General features: G+C 42.6%; 1 protein-coding gene across 3 annotated transcripts; it reads right to left on the reverse strand.

Annotated features, from left to right (window-relative positions):
• Positions 1-11,164: 11,164 nt before the first annotated feature.
• On the reverse strand, positions 11,165-20,325 carry LOC139582730 (osteopetrosis-associated transmembrane protein 1-like). Of its 3 annotated transcripts, none has more exons than XM_071413006.1 (6): positions 19,802-20,325; positions 19,335-19,449; positions 18,975-19,072; positions 18,715-18,828; positions 13,208-13,373; positions 11,165-12,760 (listed from the first exon to the last, which is right to left on the reverse strand). In XM_071413006.1, exons 1-6 carry the CDS (start codon positions 20,183-20,185, stop codon positions 12,705-12,707), a joined length of 933 nt encoding a protein of 310 aa, XP_071269107.1. In that variant the 5' UTR covers positions 20,186-20,325; the 3' UTR covers positions 11,165-12,704. The 3 variants fall into 3 exon arrangements, with proteins under 3 accessions (XP_071269107.1, XP_071269108.1, XP_071269110.1); XM_071413007.1 differs by having other exon boundaries at positions 18,715-18,825; positions 19,802-20,279; XM_071413009.1 differs by having other exon boundaries at positions 18,715-18,825; positions 20,217-20,269.
• Positions 20,326-21,198: the final 873 nt, after the last annotated feature.

Raw genomic sequence — 21,198 nt, forward strand, 5'->3', positions numbered from 1 at the left:
GTCTCGTAATGTACAGTATAGTAGAATAGACTTCAGTACAGTACACAGTATAGCTCACTAGAGTTGAGTACACTAATGTATTGTACTGTATGGAACTCTACTCTACTATACTGTGCTGTACTGTAGGGAACTCAACTCCACTCTATTCTATTGTGCTTTCCGTTACCGCTATTCTGTTACCGGGTGTAGATCCACTTCACTTACTGTAGTTAAATAACCAAAATATATATATTTTTTAAAGTTTTTCATAGCTGACACACTTGTTTCTGCATACATCTTAAAATATTAATTTGGAGCACATTCTTACATTTTTGGAAAATGTGGTTACATAAACTGAGGGAGATTTTACAGAAAATCTGTTACCAAACTTTGTATCTGCACAGTTCTTCCAGTTTGCATCTGTTTTTGCAAAATGTTCCGTGTAAATTGTTAAAAGTGGTCCTTGTGAGTAGAATTGAATGCTTTGTTAAGGTTTGAAATCAATGGTTTTTATTTGGCATACATTTAAAGTAAAAAATCGGAGTCTAAGCACAATTCCGTTACAGTGGAAATGCCCTAGTTCATAATGTGTCATGAGAGAGAGAGCGAGAGAGCGAGAGAGAGCGCGAGAGAGAGAGAGAGAGAGGGAGAGAGAGAGAGAGAGAGAGAGAGAGAGATGGTGAAGGGGCGAGGATTTGGGAGGAATTAGCTGCTGAATAGGGCATGACATTGTTGTGAAGAGGAGAGCAATTTAAAAAATAATTTAGCATCAATTGGATTGAAAAATAATCATCAAATGTGAAGGCCAAGTTACAATAAAGACAAGGAGCAGAAATAAATTCTCCTCTCTACTTTCATGAATGAAATTAGCAGTATTGTCTCTCAAGGTTTCTCTTGAGTTTTTTTTCAAGCCTCGGTCACCTTGTGCTTAAGATACCTGGGAGCATAGGATTCTTGTTAGAAAATTATATGTTGAATGAATCACTTTGTGCAACAAATGGGAGAGAGCAACATCACCTTTCCAAAATATGCATTTGCTAGTTATTCAAATTAAATCCAATCTTATTTGTTGTATGCGCCGAATACAACTGCAGTGGCGACCCGTCATTCAGGGCATGTGGGGCTGAGCCCCACATTTTTAGCAAAAAATAAATAAATACACATTTTGGGGGGGCTTTCCTGTTTTGCATGTTATTTTGGCATTAATACGAGTCACATATCAGTTTGCAAACAATGTAAAAAATATATAAATCATTGAGTTAGTAAAACCGCATACAAACATGGTCACTTTTTTGTTTTTTTGAGTAAGGCAGCTCCAAAATGCAGGTGTTTCAGCCTAGCTCAGTGCTTTCTGTAGTGGTGGGACAAGCCAGCAGAAAATACGGAGCGTTGCGCCGTGATTGGCTCAGTGTTCTGTCACTCATGGGGACACTACATCACCGCCAAGTCTAAGCGTAGAGCTAGAAAATTCAAGCCCCTTTGGTGCTGCCATAGAGTTACATTAGAAGTGCACATCCAAGAAGGCTCAAGGTCATTGGCCACAGTTAAAATGACAACAAATCACATGATATCTACAGTAGCTTTGATTGGACTGATCATGTCAACATCATACTTTCAAAATCTTAACTAGCAGTCATCATCATGAATCAAGTTGACAATCTACTGGCAAATTATTTTTAACCCTAAACAACTGTTAACTCGGAACTGCAAAATCTGATTTTAGTGAGTTCAAGACAACTGGAAACTCGGGAAAAATGAGCTACGACTGGGAAAATACGTTTTGAACTTTCATCCAACTCGGAATTGTAAAACTCTGGTCTCTTTCTAGAGCTACGACCTGAAGATCACTGACATCATCATGATTCAAACTTTTTTTCCCCGAGTTCCCAGTTGTCTAGAAGGCATCAAAAATCCAGAGAATGCCAGACTTTGATGACAAAGTTTGACAACAAAATTTGCCCACGAAGGACTGCCGCGCCACCTTCCTGTTCAAGTGAGCACAGCACAGCACAACAAGGTGAGTCCAAAAATGTCTTCTATTCCGCTGCATAAATGATGTAATATGCCAGGGAGATATGTATACTGTAGCTAAGAAAGTAATACTAAGTGTATGTTGTGTAGTAAACTGTTAGTAGCCCATGTGCCTCACCCTAATAATTTGGTCTATTTTCACCTCTTAATTTCACCTACTGTTCTGACTTGGTGGTGCACATGTTGCCTATAACCTGTTTTTGAGAAATAGAATCATTGAATATTGTAAGAGCTTTTTTTTTTGTCAGCTTATATGCCCCCTTTATTTATCCTACGGTTCTGACTTGGTGTACAGGGAGAACATTGTAAGAACGGGCAATGATCTGAATTTCAAAAGTGCTGGACAAATAATTATATTGACAACGTCCGTCCTAGCTCGCTCATTAATGTTTTAATCAAAATTATGGATCGCATCTTATCCTCTTCTCGTACCCTTATGCAACAGTTTGTACAGTACATCTCAATTGTCAGTAGAAACCACATTTGTTTATGCAAGTCAGCCATATCAGCTATGTTTTTTTTAAAGGTTGAATGAACTGTTTCGCTGCCAGACAAGGTTTCGCTGATAGCCAGGTGTTGGGAATGCTGTTAGGACTCTGCTGTTAGGACAGCTTTATGTAGGCCCTAACAGTTTGTGGGAACCATTTGCCACCGTTAAAGTGCAATTAATGTATTGTTTTAGTGTTGTGTTGTGTAGTGGCTTTGCTGGCATGCATCCCACAGTTTTTTTGCCCCACCAAGATTTGTAGACTTTACCGTGAAATGCTTTCTTATGACCCCTTCCCAACAATGCAGAGTTTAAAAATAGTAACACGAGGAATAAAATAAAATACACAATAATGGAGCCATATACAGGGAGTACCAGCACCAGATCAATGTGCAGAGGTATTAGGTATTTGAGGTAGATAGGTACATGAAGTCAGGGTAAAGTGACTAGGCATCAGCATAGGTAATAATAAGAGTACATTTAAGAACAGGGCCCAGATGCATACATCTTAAATGTTAATTATTTCCCTTACCTACGGCACTTGTTTAAAGGCGTTGCATAGAGCCACTCAAACATTTCCTTTGGCAAGAGCGTAATTTAAGGCATGTAAGGGAGAAAGAGTCTCTGGTTACCATGGAGATGACCTGATTCACTGAATGAACATCTAATCAAAGAGATCGCATTTATTTTGGGAGATCGCAAAATAGAACTTCTACGTTCAAGACAGGATAAACAAATTGATTCAGAAGATAAAACATTTATTTTAGTTACTTCTTTCTCAACTTGTTTCTATTACTTTCTAGTATGTCAAGCTAACTTACAGAATAGGTAGCTAGCTAGCCAGCTAGCTTTGGAGACATGGATTGTGCACCTTCCATTGTTAGTTACCTAGCTAGTTAGCTGGTGGATGTTTTCCTTTTGAAACCAGGGCAGAGGAAAGCAATATTCACCTCCACAAATGCTGTTTACATTGACATCCATACTGAATGAAGCACTTAAGGGACTTCATGGGCACAGTTAACTATTTCACTTAATGGGGAAATTCGCCTTAAAATGGTTTGTGCAGCTGACTTAAAGTGAAGGAAACTTACATGTGCAGCAAAAAAATATATTTTTAAACTGTTTTTGCTATGTCATTATGGGGTATTGTGTGTAGATTGATGAGGAAAAAAATGTTTTAAACCATTTTTGAATAAGGCTGTAACGTAACAAAGTGTGGAAAAAGGATATGGGTCTGAATACTTTCCAAATGCACTGTATAGTCTAGTGAATGTCCATATATATATATGTTTATATAACCTTTATTTAAACTAGGTAAGTCAGTTAAGAACAAATTCTTATTTACAATGATGGCCTACCCCGGCCAAACCCTAACCCGGACGACGCTGGGCCAATTGTGCACCGCCCTATGGGACTCCCAATCAAAGCCGGTTGTGATACAGCCTGGAATCGAACCAGGGTCTGTAGTGACGCCTCTAGCACTGAGATGCAGTGCTTTAGACTGCTGCCGCACTCGAGCGTATAGTAAATGTGTGTAGGGTCAGTGCAAGATAAAGCAGCCAGGTCACCCTTGAAACAAATCAGTATTCAATGTCCATCCATGTCTAAGGATGACAGGAGATTACATGGCAACCAGCCACTAGGGGCAACAGTGAGCGTTGTTACCTTCAAGTAGGTTTGGGTTTTGATAGGGCTTTGTGGATGTTGAAGGCAGATGGGTGTCAGCATCTGCCTCTGTTGCATGTTCGAATCCAGTGATAGTTGTTTTTGCAATTTTTGTTAACCCTTACCTTAAACATTTGGAGTTAATGCCTGAACTTAACCATAAGCACTTTTACATTTGGAACAACTTAGAAATGTTATGTTTGAGAAACATGGATGAACGTCTAATTCTGACGTGAGACTGTTTGAGCTTGTTGAGATAGAGTTAGTGCAGATAGTTTGGGTACCATTAATAATTTACTATTTAGTAGTCAGGCTATTTAGCAGTCTGACTTGAAGGTAAAAGCTGTCTCGGAGCCTGTTGGTCCGAGAGCCGATGCTCTGGTACCGTTCGACGGTACCAGAGTGAACAGTGCTTGGGTGGCAATATTCACTAATAATAATAGTGTAATATGGTGTATACAGAAGCAAAAGGAGTTCCCAGAAATCAAACAGATAGCTACATAGATTACATACTAATACCCCACTGTTTGGTTAATAAAGATTAGGCCTACTTGACCAATGGACCCAGTCCGGCAGTCCCTACCCAGATGCAGAACCCGTGTTTCTCTGTTGTTCCATCATGTTGGTCCCTAGCCTCTACCTCTGGTTCCTGTGTTGTTCCTCAGCTTCCAGAGTTGATCAGGGTCAACCAACAATTCACACATTACGAAAGCAGAGAGCTCTGATGAGTGAAATGTAAGCCTCAATAAGTCTTATTTACTTCCTTTGTTAATGGTTACCGGTTATAGCAGGGACCATTCTTCCGTAGGGTACACACACACAGAACATCTAACTTTCATGGCACTCTTCATATCTTTATGTCCCTAACAGTGGATTGAAGATCTGTTTAAACTTCAGTCTTAATTTATCTTGTGCAAAAGGTTAACATAAGAAACAGAAACACTGTCATCCAAGAATCACCTGCAGTGGAAGGTCAATGCCAAATTAACTATTGTGTTCAACCTACTAGTGTTCAACCTACCCAATTGGTCAGAAAGAGGTCAGGGAGTTAATAAAAGCTATAGGGGAAAATAGAGTCGGTTTACAGAATCGTATTCATTTATCTCAGATAAACTTGTCGCTTACTGCAGAATTCTTTTCACAGTCAATTCCTATCAAAGCTCATTGGGAAGGGATTATAAATTGGCCCGAAGGGAATTCTGCCCTGTAGGAATATAACATGCCCAATGTGGCATTGCATCAATGTTGTGGCTGACCTCAGTGTCGTGGCTGTCCCCAGGCTGGCCTCAGTGCTGCACTAGTATAAGCCTTTATGTCAGAAGGGTTGTCATCAATGTTCTGAATGGAAAGTTAGTTTTCTTTAACAATTAAAACTTTAAAAGTTGTAGGCCTACTTTCATGAAATAGAGCATGATCATCTTGTAGCCGTAGACACACACAAGTCAGTGATGTAGGCCTACGCTGCATAAAAAATAATAAATACACTACCAGTCAAAAGACAGAGTTTGAGAGGATCTGCAGGGAAGAATGGGAGAAACTCCCCAAATACAGGTGTGCCAAGCTTGTAGTGTCATACCCAAGAGGCTGTAATCGCTGCCAAAGGTGCTTCAACAATGTACTGAGTAAAGGGTCTGAATACTTATGCAAATGTTATATTTTAGTATTTTTTTATTTGATAAATTAGCAAAAATTCTTAACCTGTTTTTGATTTGTCATTATGGGGTATTGTGTTTAGATTGATGAGTGTCACGACTTCCGCCGAAGTCGGCTCCTCTCCTTGTTCGAGCGGCATTCGACGTCACCAGCTTTCTAGCCATCGCCGCTCCATTTTTCATGTATCCATTTGTTTTGTCTTGTTCCCTGCACACCTGGTTTTCATTCCCCAATCAATCTACATGTATTTATTCCTCTGTTCCCCATCATGTCTTTGTGTAAGATTGTTTGTGTTACATGTGTATTGTTGACACGCCAGACTGGCTTGTTTTTTTCGTGTTACTTTTCACAAAGATGTTTATTGTTAAACATAATTCTTGTGACTGTTTTGCGCATTTTGCACTTTTGCAAAATAAAATAAAAAAAATTAAATAAAGTGTGCGCCTGTTCACAAATCTCTGCTCTACTGCACCTGACTTCGCTACCAGTACGCACACATCTGACAATGAGGGGAATAAACGATTTAATCCATTTAAGAATAAGGCTGTAACGTAAGAAAATGTGGAAAAAATGAATGCACTATATAATGAATGCACTATATAATGCCTTCAGAAAGTATTCACACCCCACGACTTATTCCACATTTTGTTGTGTTACAACCTACATGGATTAAATATACTGAACAAAAACATAAATGCAACAATGTCAATGATTTTACTGATTTACAGTTCATATAAGGAAATCTGTCAATCAAAATAAATAAATTTGGCCCTAATCCATGGATTTCATATGACGGCAGGGGTGCAGCCATGGGTGGGGCCTGGGAGGGCATAGGCCCAGCCACTGGGGTGCCAGGTCCAGCCAATCAGAATAAATTTTTCCCCACAAAAATTTTAAGTTCACATGCACAAGTACAGTGAAATTACTTTCTTGCAAACTCAAAACCCAACAATGCAATAATCAATAACAATGTATTACTAGAAAAAAAACACGAGAAATTGGAATAATAAATATGAAATACACAATAAAGCAAATAAGTAAGCATACTATATACAGGAAATATATTTTTTAAAAGTTGGTTCCAATACCATATTTACAATGGGCAGGAATACTGGAGTGATGGACGATGATACACTGCATGACCAAAAGTATGTTGACACCTGCTCGTCGAACATCTCATTCCAAAATCATGGGCATTAATATGGAGTTAGTCCCCCCCACTCCCTCCCCTTTGCTGCTATAATAGCCTCCACTCTTCTGGGAAGGCTTTCCACTAGATGTTGGAACATTGCTGCAGGGACTCAGTCAAAAGAGCATTAGCGAGGTCGGGCACAGATGTTGGGCGTTCCAATTCATCCCAAAGGTGTTCGATGGGGTTGAGGTCAGGGCTCTGTGCAGGCTAGTCAAGTTCTTCCACACCGATCTCGACAAACGTTTTCTGTATGGACCTCGTTTTGTGCACTGTGGCATTGTCATGCTGAAACAGGAAAAAGCCTTCCCCAAACTGTTGCCACAAAGTTGGAAGCACAGAATTGTCTAGAATGTCACTGTATGCTGTAGCTTTAAGATTTCCCTTCACTGGAATTAAGGGTCCTAGCCTAAGCCATGAAAACCAGCCACAGACCATTATTCCTTCTCCACCAAACTTTACAGTTGGCACTATGCATTCGGGCAGGTAGCGTTCTCCTGGCATCCGCCAAACCCACATTCGTCCCTCAGACTGCCAGATGGTGAATTGTAATCACTCCAGAGAACTCGGTACTCAGTGTTGCAACCAAGGACAGGTGACTTTTACGCACTACACGTTTCTGCACTCGGCGGTCCCATTGTGTGAGCTTGTGCGGCCTACCACTTCGCAGCTGAGCCGTTGTTGCTCCTAGATGTTTCCTCTTCACAATAACGGCACTTACAGTTGACCGGGGCAGCTCTAGCAGGGCATAAGTTTGACGAACTGACTTGTTGGAAAGGTCCTATGACAGTGTCACGTTGAAAGTCACTGAGCTCTTCAGTAAGGCCATTCTACTACCAATGCTTGTCTATGGAGATTGCATGGCTGTGTGCTCGATTTTATACACCTGTCAGCAATGGGAGTGGCTGAAATAGCCGAATCCACTAATTTGAACAAGCTCCTCTGTGGAAATGGGAGAACCTTCCAGAAGGACAACCATCTCTGCAGCACTACACCAATCAACATGTTATTTTTTATATATAGGGTATGTATAGGGGTAAAGGGACTAGGCAACAGGATATAACATAAACAGAGTAGCGGCAGCTTGTATGTGAGTGGGTGTGCAGGTGTGTAAAGTCAGTATAAATGTATTTGCATATTATGTGTGAGTGAGAAAATGATGGAGTGAGTGTTTGTGTGTGTGTTGGAGTGACAGTGTGTAGGACCCTGTGAGTGTGCATAGAGAACAATTGAAATAAAGGGTCAATAAAAATACAAGGTTAACTCAGTCTGTGTAGCTAATTTGTTAGCTATTTATCAGTCGTATTGCTTGAGGATAGAAGCTGTTCAAGAGCCAGCAGAAGTGAAAATAGTCTATGGCTTGTGTGGTTGGAGCCTTTAACGATTTTCCAGGCATTCTTTTCTCACCGCCTGATATAGAGGTCCTGGATTGCAGGGAGCTCGGCCCAGTGACATACTGGGCTGTCCGCACATCCCTCTGTGGCGCCATGCGATCGAGTGCAGTGCTATTGCCATACCAAACAGTGATGCAGCCAGTCAATATGCTCTCAATGATACAGCTGTAGAACCTTTTGAGGATTTGGGCTTTATTACAGACACAAATACTCCTCAGTTTCAACAGCTGTCCGGGTTGCTGGTCTCAGACAATCCCGCAGGTGAAGAAGCCGGATGTGGAGGTCCTTGGCTGGCGTGGTTACACGTGGTCTGCGGTTGTGAGGCTGGTTGGAAGTACTGCCAAATTCTCTAAAATGGCGTTGGAGGCAGCTTATGGTAAAGAAATTAGCATTACATTGGCTGGCAACAGCTCTGGTGGATATTCCTGAAGTCCGCATGCCAATTTCACACTCCCTCAAAACTTGAGATATCTGTGGCATTATGTAACAAAACTGCACATTTTAGAGTGGCCTTTTATTGTCCCCAGCACAAGGTGCACCTGTGTAAAAATCATGCTGTTTAATCAGTTTACTGATATACCACTCCTGTCAGGTGGATGGATTATCTTGGCAAAGGAGAAATGCTCACTAACAGGGATGTGAACATATTTCTTCACGAAATTTGAGATAAATAAGCTTTTTGTGTGTGTGGAAAATTTCTGGGACCTTTTATTTCAGCTCAACATGGGACCAACACTTTACATGTTGCATGTATATTTTTCACCCATCTACACCCGATACCCAATGAAAAAGTGAAAACATGTTTTTAGCTATTTTTGCAAATGTATTAAATGAAATACAGAAATGTCTACTTTACATAAGTATTCACACTCATGAGTCAATACTTGTTAGAATCACATTTAGCAGAGTCTCTAAGAGCTTTGCACACCTGATTTTAGCCCATTATTCTTTTCAGAATTCAAGCTCTGTCGAATTGTTTTGTGATCATTGCTAGACAACCATTTAAGTCTTGCCGTAGATTTTAAGCAGATTTAAGTCAAAAGTATAACTCAGGATCATCCAGTCTTCTCGGTAAACAACTCCAGTATATATTTGGCCTTGTGTTTTAGGTTATTGTTATTTCAGCTTTTCCATCGTTTTCTCCATCACGTGGCGACCTCCGGTTCACTTGCTTTCTCCATAACGACTCAGGAGTTCCATGACTTTCAGCCCCGCTTAATGAAGAACCCGGTGTGCCTAAGAAAAGCCACGGGGCTTAACGGAATCAAAGCTGACATTCTCGAGCTCCAGACTCCGCAAGAGCCGCTCAACGCGTTGTGCAGTTCCGAGAGCGCGAGTGAAAGGCCACGTTTCAGCTGTTCTGCAGGCGCAACGCGATCATATGATTCAGCATAGTCAGGGGCTGAACAGTAATGCTATTACAACCAGTGTGATAGGCAGTGGTGGCTGCACTCCATAAGACCAAAAAGCCAAGGGAGTTTAAACGGATGTGTTGCTGCGATTATTCGGCCAAATAGGCCTATCTTTATCCCACATCTAGATAAGCTGCTAATGACGGAGGTAAAGCGATCTCGTTGCAATCCAACGAAAAGGCCACGCAACCCTAAAAACAAGGGGCCTGCCTTGTGAGAAGAAATAGCTTTTTATCCAGAACAAGAAATAGGCATAATGAAACAGCAGATCAAAAATCAACAGAGCACCGTGCCAGGAATGCCCATAGTTGAAAAACAGTGACTAGTCTACATATCACAAATTTAGGCTATATGAGGAAAACGTTTTGTTACAAACACGAACATCATTTAAGACATGGTGTTAATAATGGGTTTGAGTCTAAGGGGCTGAGCTTCTAAGCTAACATATGGAATTGCCAATATGGTCATACCAAAAATCATTAAGCTATTGGATTTTGAATTTTAGGACCCCTTCATGTATAAAAAAATGTAATATTTGATGAAAGATTGAATTAGGCTTTACTGCCATTGGTCAATAGAAACACATTGAATAACAGATTAATGCATGGCAAAACAGAGAGTAAAATATTAATAATCAAAAGGAAGTATGTTTTGAAGTGTCTGTTCTATATCTGAGACAAGAATGCTCAGGATGACCCATATACCTTTTACCACTTCCATACATTTTTCGGTGCGGAAGGCCGACATCCGCCGATGCTTGTAAAAAAAATTTTTTTTTATGAGATTGATGGGATTATTTGTATTATGCTAATTCGATTTATATGAATCTAGTGGAAAACGTAACAAGCCCAATGGAAAAGTAGCATATCTAGGGTTTTGCGTGACAAATTAATTGTATCTGACAGTGATTCTGCAAAGTAGGCCTAAAGCATGCTGTACAATTTTTGAAGTGCTACAAGAGAGGGATTTTACACCTGTAACAAAGTAAGTTACTATTAACACATCTAAAAAAAACTAGCAAAAGTAGTTGGCAGTGTTTTTGGTCAGCAAAAACCCTATTGCAGCTGAAATAGGCCTAGTTTGTTAAATGTATCTTTAAGCAAAAGGGAAGCCACTTCTATAAGGCAAATATACAGGTACATAATTACAACAAATTGCATCTATTGCCACAAACTACTCACATTATCAAATATAACAAAAACACAAATATAACACAAAAAAACAAGTCCAGCATGTGATAACCAGTGGGAAAGGACAAAGACATTAACAGCTCTGTGCAACAAAAAAACCAAATAGGATTGAAAGAGCTGGCTCACTCTGCCTTCTGTGATATCATGGAGTGCTTTCACCTTGCTGTTTAAAAAATAAACATTTATTTTAAAAATGTCTCTCCATCTCAGCTGTCATCCACTTTTACACGGCAGGCATACATCACAACTAATAGACATCAAGTGCTTTCTGCCTGTCTGTCGTCTGTCTTTCACAGCAGAGTTACATCTAGTCACACAAACAAAATAATAATGCACACAAAAATATACTTCAACTACCCATTACTGATAAATCAGTAGTCATCATGGTGCATCTCCAGACTGTCTTTCATTGTAGAAGCAATGGGTGAGGTGGGGCTACAAATTTCATTTCAGCAAAAATTAAATTAAAACATATATATTTTAAAAAGGATTGGTATACTCTCCCACAGAGGGCGCTCATTACGTGAATTCTGTTGCAAAACGTTTTGCAAAAGAAACCGTTTACGCCAATCGGAAAATGTTTTGCAATGAAAACAAAGAGTTTATATTGGACAAATTCAGGTAGGTCCCTCCCAGTTCCATTAAATTTGCTCCTGTTTGGTTCTTAAACGGTTTCTGTTGCAAGACGTAATGAATACACCCCTGGCTGAAACCACAGCCATAGATGAAATGACATGTTACATTTGCATCCAGGTGCGGTTTTGGACAACAAAGATCCTTCCTCTTTGTCTGGTACGGAAATTGTAATTTCCGCTCCTGAGTGGCGCAGCGGTCTAAGGCACTGCATCTCAGTGCAAGAGGCATCATTCACTACAGTTCCTGGTTCGAATCCAGTCTGTATCACATCCGGTCGTGATTAGGTGTCCCATAGGGCAGCGCACAATTGGCCCAACGTCGTCTGGTTTCAGCCGGGGTAGGCAGTCATTGTAAATAAGAATTTGTTCTTAACTGACTTGCCTAGTTAAATAAAGGTTCAATTTATAACTTTTTTTAAATTTGTCTCGCAGAGAAATTGTAAGCTCTGCTAGTAAGGTGCTAGAGTTCAATCAGACAGGTCTAGAGGTAATTTATGATATAAGAGCCCTCAAAACCCCACAAGGTACTGATGGACTCTAGACATCCTCTTTATCAGGAATTTTAGCTTCTCTGCTCGAGGAGACGTTACAGGAAACCAAAGGAATAGAGCCAAATTATCCTTTGTCCAAGCGGTAGTAAGGCTCCTGAATGTTTAAACCACAAGTAGGAGCATCGGGCTGGCCTATCAGAGGAGGCTGCTGAGGGGAGGACGGCTCATAATAGTGGCTGGAACGGAGTCAATGGAATGGCATCGAACACATGGAAACCATGTATTTGATACCATTCCACCTATTCCGCTCCAGCCATTACCACAAGCCCATCCTCCCCATTTAAGGTGCCACCAACCTCCTGTGTGGCCTATATCTAACATTGTAGTTGACAGTGTGTTCTGTTGTCTATAGTGTATGGATGATCATTGATCACTCATGAACTGTACTTTTCTACCTGTATTTATTGTCTGTATACTGTATGTACTTTGTCTATTGTTGATTATATGTTTATGTATGCAGAGAGCGACAACCAAAATTTCCCCACGGGGATAATAAAGTCATTATCTGATCTCTCTCCTCAGCTGAACTTGTCCTGGATGTTAATGAAGCTGGGGTTGGACTTGGCTCGTTTGGCTGGAGAGGAAAAAGAGTAACTGTTACCCACCACACAACATTTAGTCTAAAACCGTTGCTTCACCATTATGCCACGCGTCAAATAAACAACGTAATGTCTTGCTCTTCGACTCCCTGGCCTAGATCATTAGTTGGCCTAAACCCACTATTTACAAGGACACCATTAAACCTCTCTCCTCCCCCACTCCCAACCCTTAAGAAGAACTACCTCACCCCTCCTTTACAAGTCCACATTATTTGGGACACTCCTACCTCCCCTATGATACAATCTCTATAAACCAGGAACATGCATTCAGGAGACACCCTGGCTTCCATACATACTTCACTTGAAAAATCTGTGACCACCCCTCCCCAGCATACATCCTCCCACCCCCACACACCCCCCTGCAACCAACCCGTCAAAGAATCTCTCCGCGCAACAATGGGTGAATTAAGCTGGTTACTCACGGTGTATGAGCTTGCGTTTCTTTTGTTCCGAGTGAAGGAAGCTGCTCAAGTAGAAGATGATGGGCAGAAAGAGCATGAAGCTGGACACGGCGATGACAGGAACAGTCTCCGCCCGGGGGAAAGAACAATTGAAATCCTTGCTCCACAGTATGCGGGTCATATTCATCTGAAACAAGACAAGATCCTCCCCCACAATCAACACAACAACACAGGAGCTTAAATAAATACAAAAAGGGGACACCGTCTCTCTCGTCTATTTGTGTCTCTCTTTTCTATCCATCTGACTCCCTTGCTCCATGTCTGGCCTTCTGTCCCTAGTGCCTTCTAGTTTCTACGTCACCTCCTTTGAAACTCACTGGCACTACCAGAACTGGGGTACATCCCAATAATCTCGCCTTGTGCACCCGTTCACTACTCCCCACAAGTTTAAAAGCATTGGATTGATGTTGGCATGGGCTAGATGGGAGTTTCCATACCAGTCATTTCCTTTCAAATCCATGTAGGGAAGTGAACAAGTGCACACTTCGGGAGAAAGAGAGAATTGGGATGCAACCCTGGTGACGTCGCTCTCCATTTCTTTCTCAGTGGCTGCGTTTACACAGGCAGTCCAATTATTTTTTTATTTTTATTTTTAGTTTTTATTTTACTTGCTGTGTTGTACTCACTTCGCCTCCATGGCCTTTTATATTTTTATTTATTTATACATATATTTGTTTGCCTTCACCTCCCTTATCTCACCTCACTTGCTCACATTGTATATAGACTTATTTATTTTTTTTTCACTGTATTATTGACTATATGTTTGTTTTACTCCATGTGTAACTATGTGTTGTTGTATGTGTCGAACTGCTTTGCTTTATCTTGGCCAGGTCGCAATTGTAAATGAGAACGTGTTCTCAATTTGCCTACCTGGTTAAATAAAGGTTAAATAAATAAATAAATAAATAAATAAATAAATTCTGATCTTTCGCTCAATTATTGGCAAAAGATCTGATTAGTCAAAAGACTAACTAGTGGCAGAAAAAAAATCTGAATTAGGCTGCCTGTGTAAACGCAGCATAACAGTCCCCTAGGGGGTGCTGTTTCACATCTTCCACATTTCTATCAGTAGTGCTCTCACTGAGGTGGGGAGCATTGCTAAACTTTACATTCTGAAATGTATTCAAATCAAATCAAATTTATTAGTCACATACACATGGTTAGCAGATGTTAATGCGAGTGTAGCGAAATGCTTGTGCTTCTAGTTCCGACAATGCAGTAATAACAACAAGTAATCTAACCTAACAATTCCGCAACTACTACCTTATACACGCAAGTGTAAAGGGATAAAGAATATGTACATAAAGATATATGAATGAGTGATGGTACAGACGGCATAGGCAAGGTGCAGTAGATGGTATAGAGTACGGTATATACCTATGAGATGAGTACTGTAGGGTATGTAAACATAAAGTGGCATAGTTTAAAGTGGCTAGTGGTCCATGTATTACATAAGATGGCAAGATGCAGTAGATGATATAGAGTACAGTATATACATATACATAAGAGATGTGTAATGTAGGGTATGTAAACATTATATTAGGTGGCATTGTTTAAAGTGGCTGGTGGTACATTTTTACATAATTTCCATCAATTCCCATTTTTAAGGTGGCTGGAGCTGAGTCAGTTTGTTGGCAGCGGCCGCTAAATGTTAGTGGTGGCTGTTTAACAGTCTGATGGCCTTGAGATAGAAGCTGTTTTTCAGTCTCTCGGTCCCTGCTTTGATGCACCTGTACTGACCTCGCCTTCTGGATGATAGCGGGGTGAACAGGTAGTGGCTTGGGTGGTTGTTGTCCTTGATGATCTTTATGGCCTTCCTGTGACATCGGGTGGTGTAGGTGTCCTGGAGGGCAGGTAGTTTGCCCCGGGTGATGCGTTCTGCCGACCTCACTACCCTCTGGAGAGCCTTACGGTTGTGTGCGGAGCAGTTGCCGTACCAGGCGGTGATACAGCCCGACAGGATGCTCTCGATTGTGCATCTGTAGAAGTTTGTGAGTGCTTTTGGTGACAAGCCGAATTTCTTCAGCCTCCTGAGGTTGAAGAGGCGCTGCTGCGCCTTCTTCACAACGCTGTCTGTGTGGGTGGACCAATTCAGTTTGTCCGTGATGTGTACACCGAGGAACTTAAAACTTTCCACCTTCTCCACTACTGACCCGTCGATGTGGATAGGGGGGAGCTCCCTCTGCTGTTTCCTGAAGTCCACAATCATCTCCTTTGTTTTGTTGACGTTGAGTGTGAGGTTATTTTCCTGACACCACACTCCGAGGGCCCTCACCTCCTCCCTGTAGGCCGTCTCGTCGTTGTTGGTAATCAAGCCTACCACTGTAGTGTCGTCCGCAAACTTGATGATTGAGTTGGAGGCGTGCATGGCCACGCAGTCGTGGGTGAACAGGGAGTACAGGAGAGGGCTCAGAACGCACCCTTGTGGGGCCCCAGTGTTGAGGATCAGCGGGGTGGAGATGTTGTTACCTACCCTCACCACCTGGGGGCGGCCCGTCAGGAAGTCCAGGACCCAGTTGCACAGGGCGGGGTCGAGGCCCAGGGTCTCGAGCTTGATGACGAGTTTGGAGGGTACTATGGTGTTGAATGCTGAGCTGTAGTCGATGAACAGCATTCTCACATAGGTATTCCTCTTGTCCAGATGGGTTAGGGCAGTGTGCAGTGTGGTTGCGATTGCGTCGTCTGTGGACCTATTGGGTCGGTAAGCAAATTGGAGTGGGTCTAGGGTGTCCGGTAGGGTGGAGGTGATATGGTCCTTGACTAGTCTCTCAAAGCACTTCATGATGACGGAAGTGAGTGCTACGGGGCGGTAGTCGTTTAGCTCAGTTACCTTAGCTTTCTTGGGAACAGGAACAATGGTGGCCCTCTTGAAGCATGTGGGAACAGCAGACTGGGCTAAGGATTGATTGAATATGTCCGTAAACACACCAGCCAGCTGGTCTGCGCATGCTCTGAGGACGCGGCTGGGAATGCCGTCTGGGCCTGCAGCCTTGCGAGGGTTAACACGTTTAAATGTTTTACTCACCTCGGCTGCAGTGAAGGAGAGCCCGCAGGTTTTGGTAGTGGGCCGTGTCAGTGGCACTGTATTATCCTCAAAGCGGGCAAAAAAGGTATTTAGCCTGTCTGGGAGCAAGACATCCTGATCCGCGACGGGGCTGCTTTTCTTTTTGTAATCCGTGATAGACTGTAGACCCTGCCACATACCCCTTGTGTCTGAGCTGTTGAATTGCGATTCAATTTTGTCTCTGTACTGGGACTTAGCCTGTTTGATAGCCTTGCGGAGAGAATAGCTACACTGTGTGTATTCGGTCATGTTTCCGGTCACCTTGCCCTGGTTAAAAGCAGTGGTTCGCGCTTTCAGTTTCACGCGAATGCTGCCGTTAATCCACGGTTTCTGGTTTGGGAATGTTTTAATCGTTGCTCTGGGTACGACATCGTCAATGCACTTCCTAATGAACTCGCTCACCGAATCTGCATATTCATCATTGTTGTTGTTGGACGCCGTACGGAACATATTCCAATCCGCGTGATCAAAGCAGTCTTGAAGCGTGGATTCAGATTGGTCGGACCAGCGTTGAACAGACCTGAGCGCGGGAGCTTGTAGTTTTAATTTCTGTTTGTAGGCTGGAATCAACAAAATGGAGTCGTGGTCAGCTTTTCCGAAAGGAGGGCGGGGGAGGGCCTTATATGCGTCGCGGAAGTTAGTATAACAATGGTCCAGAGTTCTGCCAGCCCTGGTCGGACAATCGATGTGCTGATAGAATTTAGGGAGTTTTGTTTTTAGATTAGCCTTGTTAAAATCCCCAGCTACGATGAATGCAGCCTCAGGGTGTGTGGTTTCCAGTTTACAGAGAGTCAGATAGAGTTCGTTCAGGGCCATCGATGTGTCTGCTTGGGGGGGAATATATACGGCTGTGATTATGACCGAAGTGAATTCCCTTGGTAGATAATGCGGTCTACATTTGATTGTGAGGAGTTCTAGATCAGGTGAACAGAATGACTTTAGTTCCTGAGTGTTGTTATGATGGTCACACCACGTCTCGTTAATCATGAGGCATACCCCCCCGCCCCTCTTCTTACCAGAAAGATGTATGTTTCTGTCTGCGCGATGCGTGAAGAAACCAGCTGGCTGCACCGACTCCGTTAGCGTCTTTTCAGTTAGCCATGTTTCCGTGAAGCAGAGCACGTTGCAATCCCTGATGTCTCTCTCGAATGTTACCCGTGCTCGGATTTCATCGACCTTATTCTCAAGAGACTGGACATTGGCGAGTAGTATGCTAGGGAGTGGAGCGCGATGTGCTCGTCTCCGAAGCCTGACCAGGAGACCGCTACGTTTGCCCCTTTTTCGGCGTCGTGTAGCTTCGCCGGCTGGGATCAGGTCCATTGTATTGGGTGGAAGGCAAGACACTGGATCCGTTTCGGGAAAGTCATATTCCTGGTAGGAAGGGTGGTTAGTTGACGTTAATCGTATATTCAGTAGTTCCTCCCGGCTGTATGTAATGAAACTTAAGATCACCCGGGGTACCAATGTAAGAAATAACACATAGAAAAACAAAATACTGCATATTTTCCAAGGAACGCGAAGCGAGGCAGCCATCCTGTTCGGCGCCGGAAGTTAAGTTTTCTGCACTAGTGCGAAAACAAATTTCTACCAGTGGTCCAGTGGTCCTCTGTAGCTCAGTTGGTAGAGCATGGCACTTGCAACGCCAGGATAGTGGGTTCACTTCCCAGGACCACCCATACGTAAAATGTATGCACGCATGCCTTTAAATCGCTTTAGTTTTTTTTTTTTACTCTGAAAAATAGCATTTACTACAATATTACCACAAATAGCACGAAAAGCTTTGTGTGACACAGGGTCATATTAATCTGAAAACAAGATCCCCCCAACCATCAACACAGGAGGCATTTCCTTGTTTTTCCTTGTGTAACGGATGTGAAATGGCTAGCTAGTTAGCGGTGGTGCGCGCTAATAGCGTTTCAATCGGTTACGTCACTCGCTTTGAGACCTTGAAGTAATGGTTCCCCATGCTCTGCAAGGGCCGCGGCTTTTGTGGAGCGATGGGTAACGACGCTTCGTGGGTGACTGTTGTTGATGTGTGCAGAGGGTCCCTGGTTCGCGCCCGGGGCGAGGGGACGGACTAAAGTTATACTGTTACACTTGTTTTGTCCCTGTCTCTTTTCCTACCGTGTCAGACAAAGTTTGAGTACCATATGCGACAAAAGTTTTGCATCTTATGCATACTGCCTTGTTGCAAGTCAGACATATTTTTTTAGTGCCAACCTCTGTTTGGCACTCCACCCATGCAACATGTCACTAGTTTCCATCTAGACTATCATACCCCACCCCTTTTCATCGTCTTTCTGAGGAGAACTTTACCAGGCACATGGGACGCCTGGGCTTCCAAGGCTAACATGAATGACAAAGCGCAAGTCGTAACGACAACCTGTGGCTGTGAAATACATACAGAGTCCTCGATGTCGATGCAGAGGGTGTGATTCTTCTCCATGCGGCTGTACAGCTCATTCAGTCCTCTGTATGTGGCCTTACATTCCGTACAAAGCTCTGAGTGGTTACCCTGCTAAATCACACAAAGTGGAAACAGTTCAGTTATAAACTTCATATCAGAACTTAACTTTATACTCCCCTCTCCCTCCCTAGTGGCTTTAGATGGGTTTTAGTACCGATTAGATTTTAAAATCTCTTTGACCTACAATAGGGACCCACCTTCTGGTACTTCTCGAAGCAGCTGAGGGACTGGTTCAGAGTTTCCATGAAGTAAAGGGTGTCATTGGTCAGGCTGTGGTCTCTCAGGCTTACACAACCTTAGAGACAGGAAGTCATATCATTCCGAAATCATGAACCATGGAAGGGTTAAAGATCAAACTTATAAACTTATATATTCTGCCTCCTGGCTTTCACATAGCAATTATTTTCATAGCATCGATCACAAAGAAAAGGAGGCAAGGAGAGGAAGTAAAAAACGTATTGAGCCACAGCAAATAGCAAAGCTAATGATATATACAGGAGTACATGGAGTATCAGCATATAACTAAATGTGTTGATAATACTAAGCAGTCCACCTACGGTTACATTCTGAAGCGGTCCAGATGTCCTCCAGGTTACTGTAGAGCAGGAACACCAACATCAGCCTATCAGAACGCAGTAGGCTGTCTCTGCAGCTCACATTCCCCGGGCCCATCTGGAAACAGACACACAAGCGGTCTCACTGAGGGTGTTCAAAACCTAGAGATTATTTGATCTCAATTGTGGCAACAGTAAGGCATGGCTTGTGTCCTCCTAGTCACTGAGCATGTTTATTTATCATTAGTTTCCTATTCATTGTTTCCTGAATAACTAGTCTTGTGATTTTCAATTTCCCCTACTATCCACTGGCGTAGGCTACTAGCAAGTCACAAGACATGACGCATGTGACCATGGCACACCAATTAGCCCGCAGCACAGGGCAAAAACATGGCGATGCATAATCTAAATAAAAACTGAATGACAAACTCAGAGAAAACCACGGAAAAACACAAATGTTTTCACGCTACCTGGTCTGATATGTTTTTGTAGATTTCCATAAGGTTGCCGTAGGTGCCATAACAGTTTTGGCACACTTTGACAGGGCGCGCGGCGGACACCAAACAATTCACATACGTTGAATATCGCTGCCCAAAGATAGCCAGCAGCGCGACGCAGTAATCGCTGACCTCCAGATCTTCTGGAAACGCCGACAACAGGTTGAGAGAGAACTGTGAACGGAGACTGGGGTGAAACACGGGCGACTGAGGCACCACTGCCGCGGCGAGTTGCCTCAAGCCGCTTGCGCTCAGCTCTGAACCCGGGATGGTGGTGTTTACAGCGACAACAGACGTTTGAGCATTGGCGTAATATATCAACGCTATCAATAACGCACCCACCTGAACAATAAACATGTTTGTGAAATAGGGAAGTTTTAAGAAGCACCTTCCAAAGCTCACACTTCATAACAGTCCATCACTTCCTGTTCCTGTCTGCTTACTACTGTGGTCATGTGATAATGAGGATCTCGAGAGAACTGGGTGGGAGGAAACGCTTTACTGTGCTGATTTGGAATGTTATTCCGAAACCAGTAATTTTTTCAACATACTCGATTAAGCAATATCAACTGATTGTAGAACTGTAATTGTATCATTTTGCAGTGATCACATGCATGTGTTATACTGTAGCGAACTTTGTAACCCTCTTTCTGGCTCTCAGATTAGTTTCTCTGCTGTGCTAAATAAGGTCAATGTCAAGGTGGCTATTTGGAGATCAGAGAAGACATGATCACCTTTAGTGGCCCCTTACTGGATTGGAGAAGGATTCTGCTCCTCTCAAAACACAAACACCAACACAACACACACTTACACACAAAACGCACCGGCATCCAGCAAGTCACCTGCTTTTCCTGATATTGGGTAATTTTGCCAATTGGGTCTTTGATTGCTTATTTTATGCTTCAAATTAGTGAAATATTATAATGTTCCTTTAGACAAAATAAATAACTAATATATATATATATATAGTATATGCATAAAAAGTGTGTGTGAGTGAGAGAGAGAGAGAGAGAGAGAGAGAGAGAGAGAGGAAGCCAGTTAATGACGGAGTGTGTGAAGATGAGTGTGACCCTGCGTGTTGAAGAGGAGAGCGGCAATATGGAGATATGTGCACCTCCTGAACCCGTATCGCTCGCCTCCTCATTATTTAGGCCTACCGCCGCCGCGCGTTTTGACACCATGCAATTTTCAAATGTGCGCATGGCACGACGCAAATAATCACGGAGTCAAGGTAAATTATCTGGGCTCAAATTCTGATTGTGATAATTGTCAAAAAACCCTCGAATCAAGCCACTGCAGTCAATGGTCTTTAATGCGAAATTAGTGGCTCTTGATAACTTGCAGTCCGCAGCAATTTCGCAGTCATCAGA

This window comes from Salvelinus alpinus, chromosome 8, assembly GCF_045679555.1.
Source record: "Salvelinus alpinus chromosome 8, SLU_Salpinus.1, whole genome shotgun sequence".
Taxonomy (NCBI): Eukaryota; Metazoa; Chordata; class Actinopteri; order Salmoniformes; family Salmonidae; genus Salvelinus; species Salvelinus alpinus.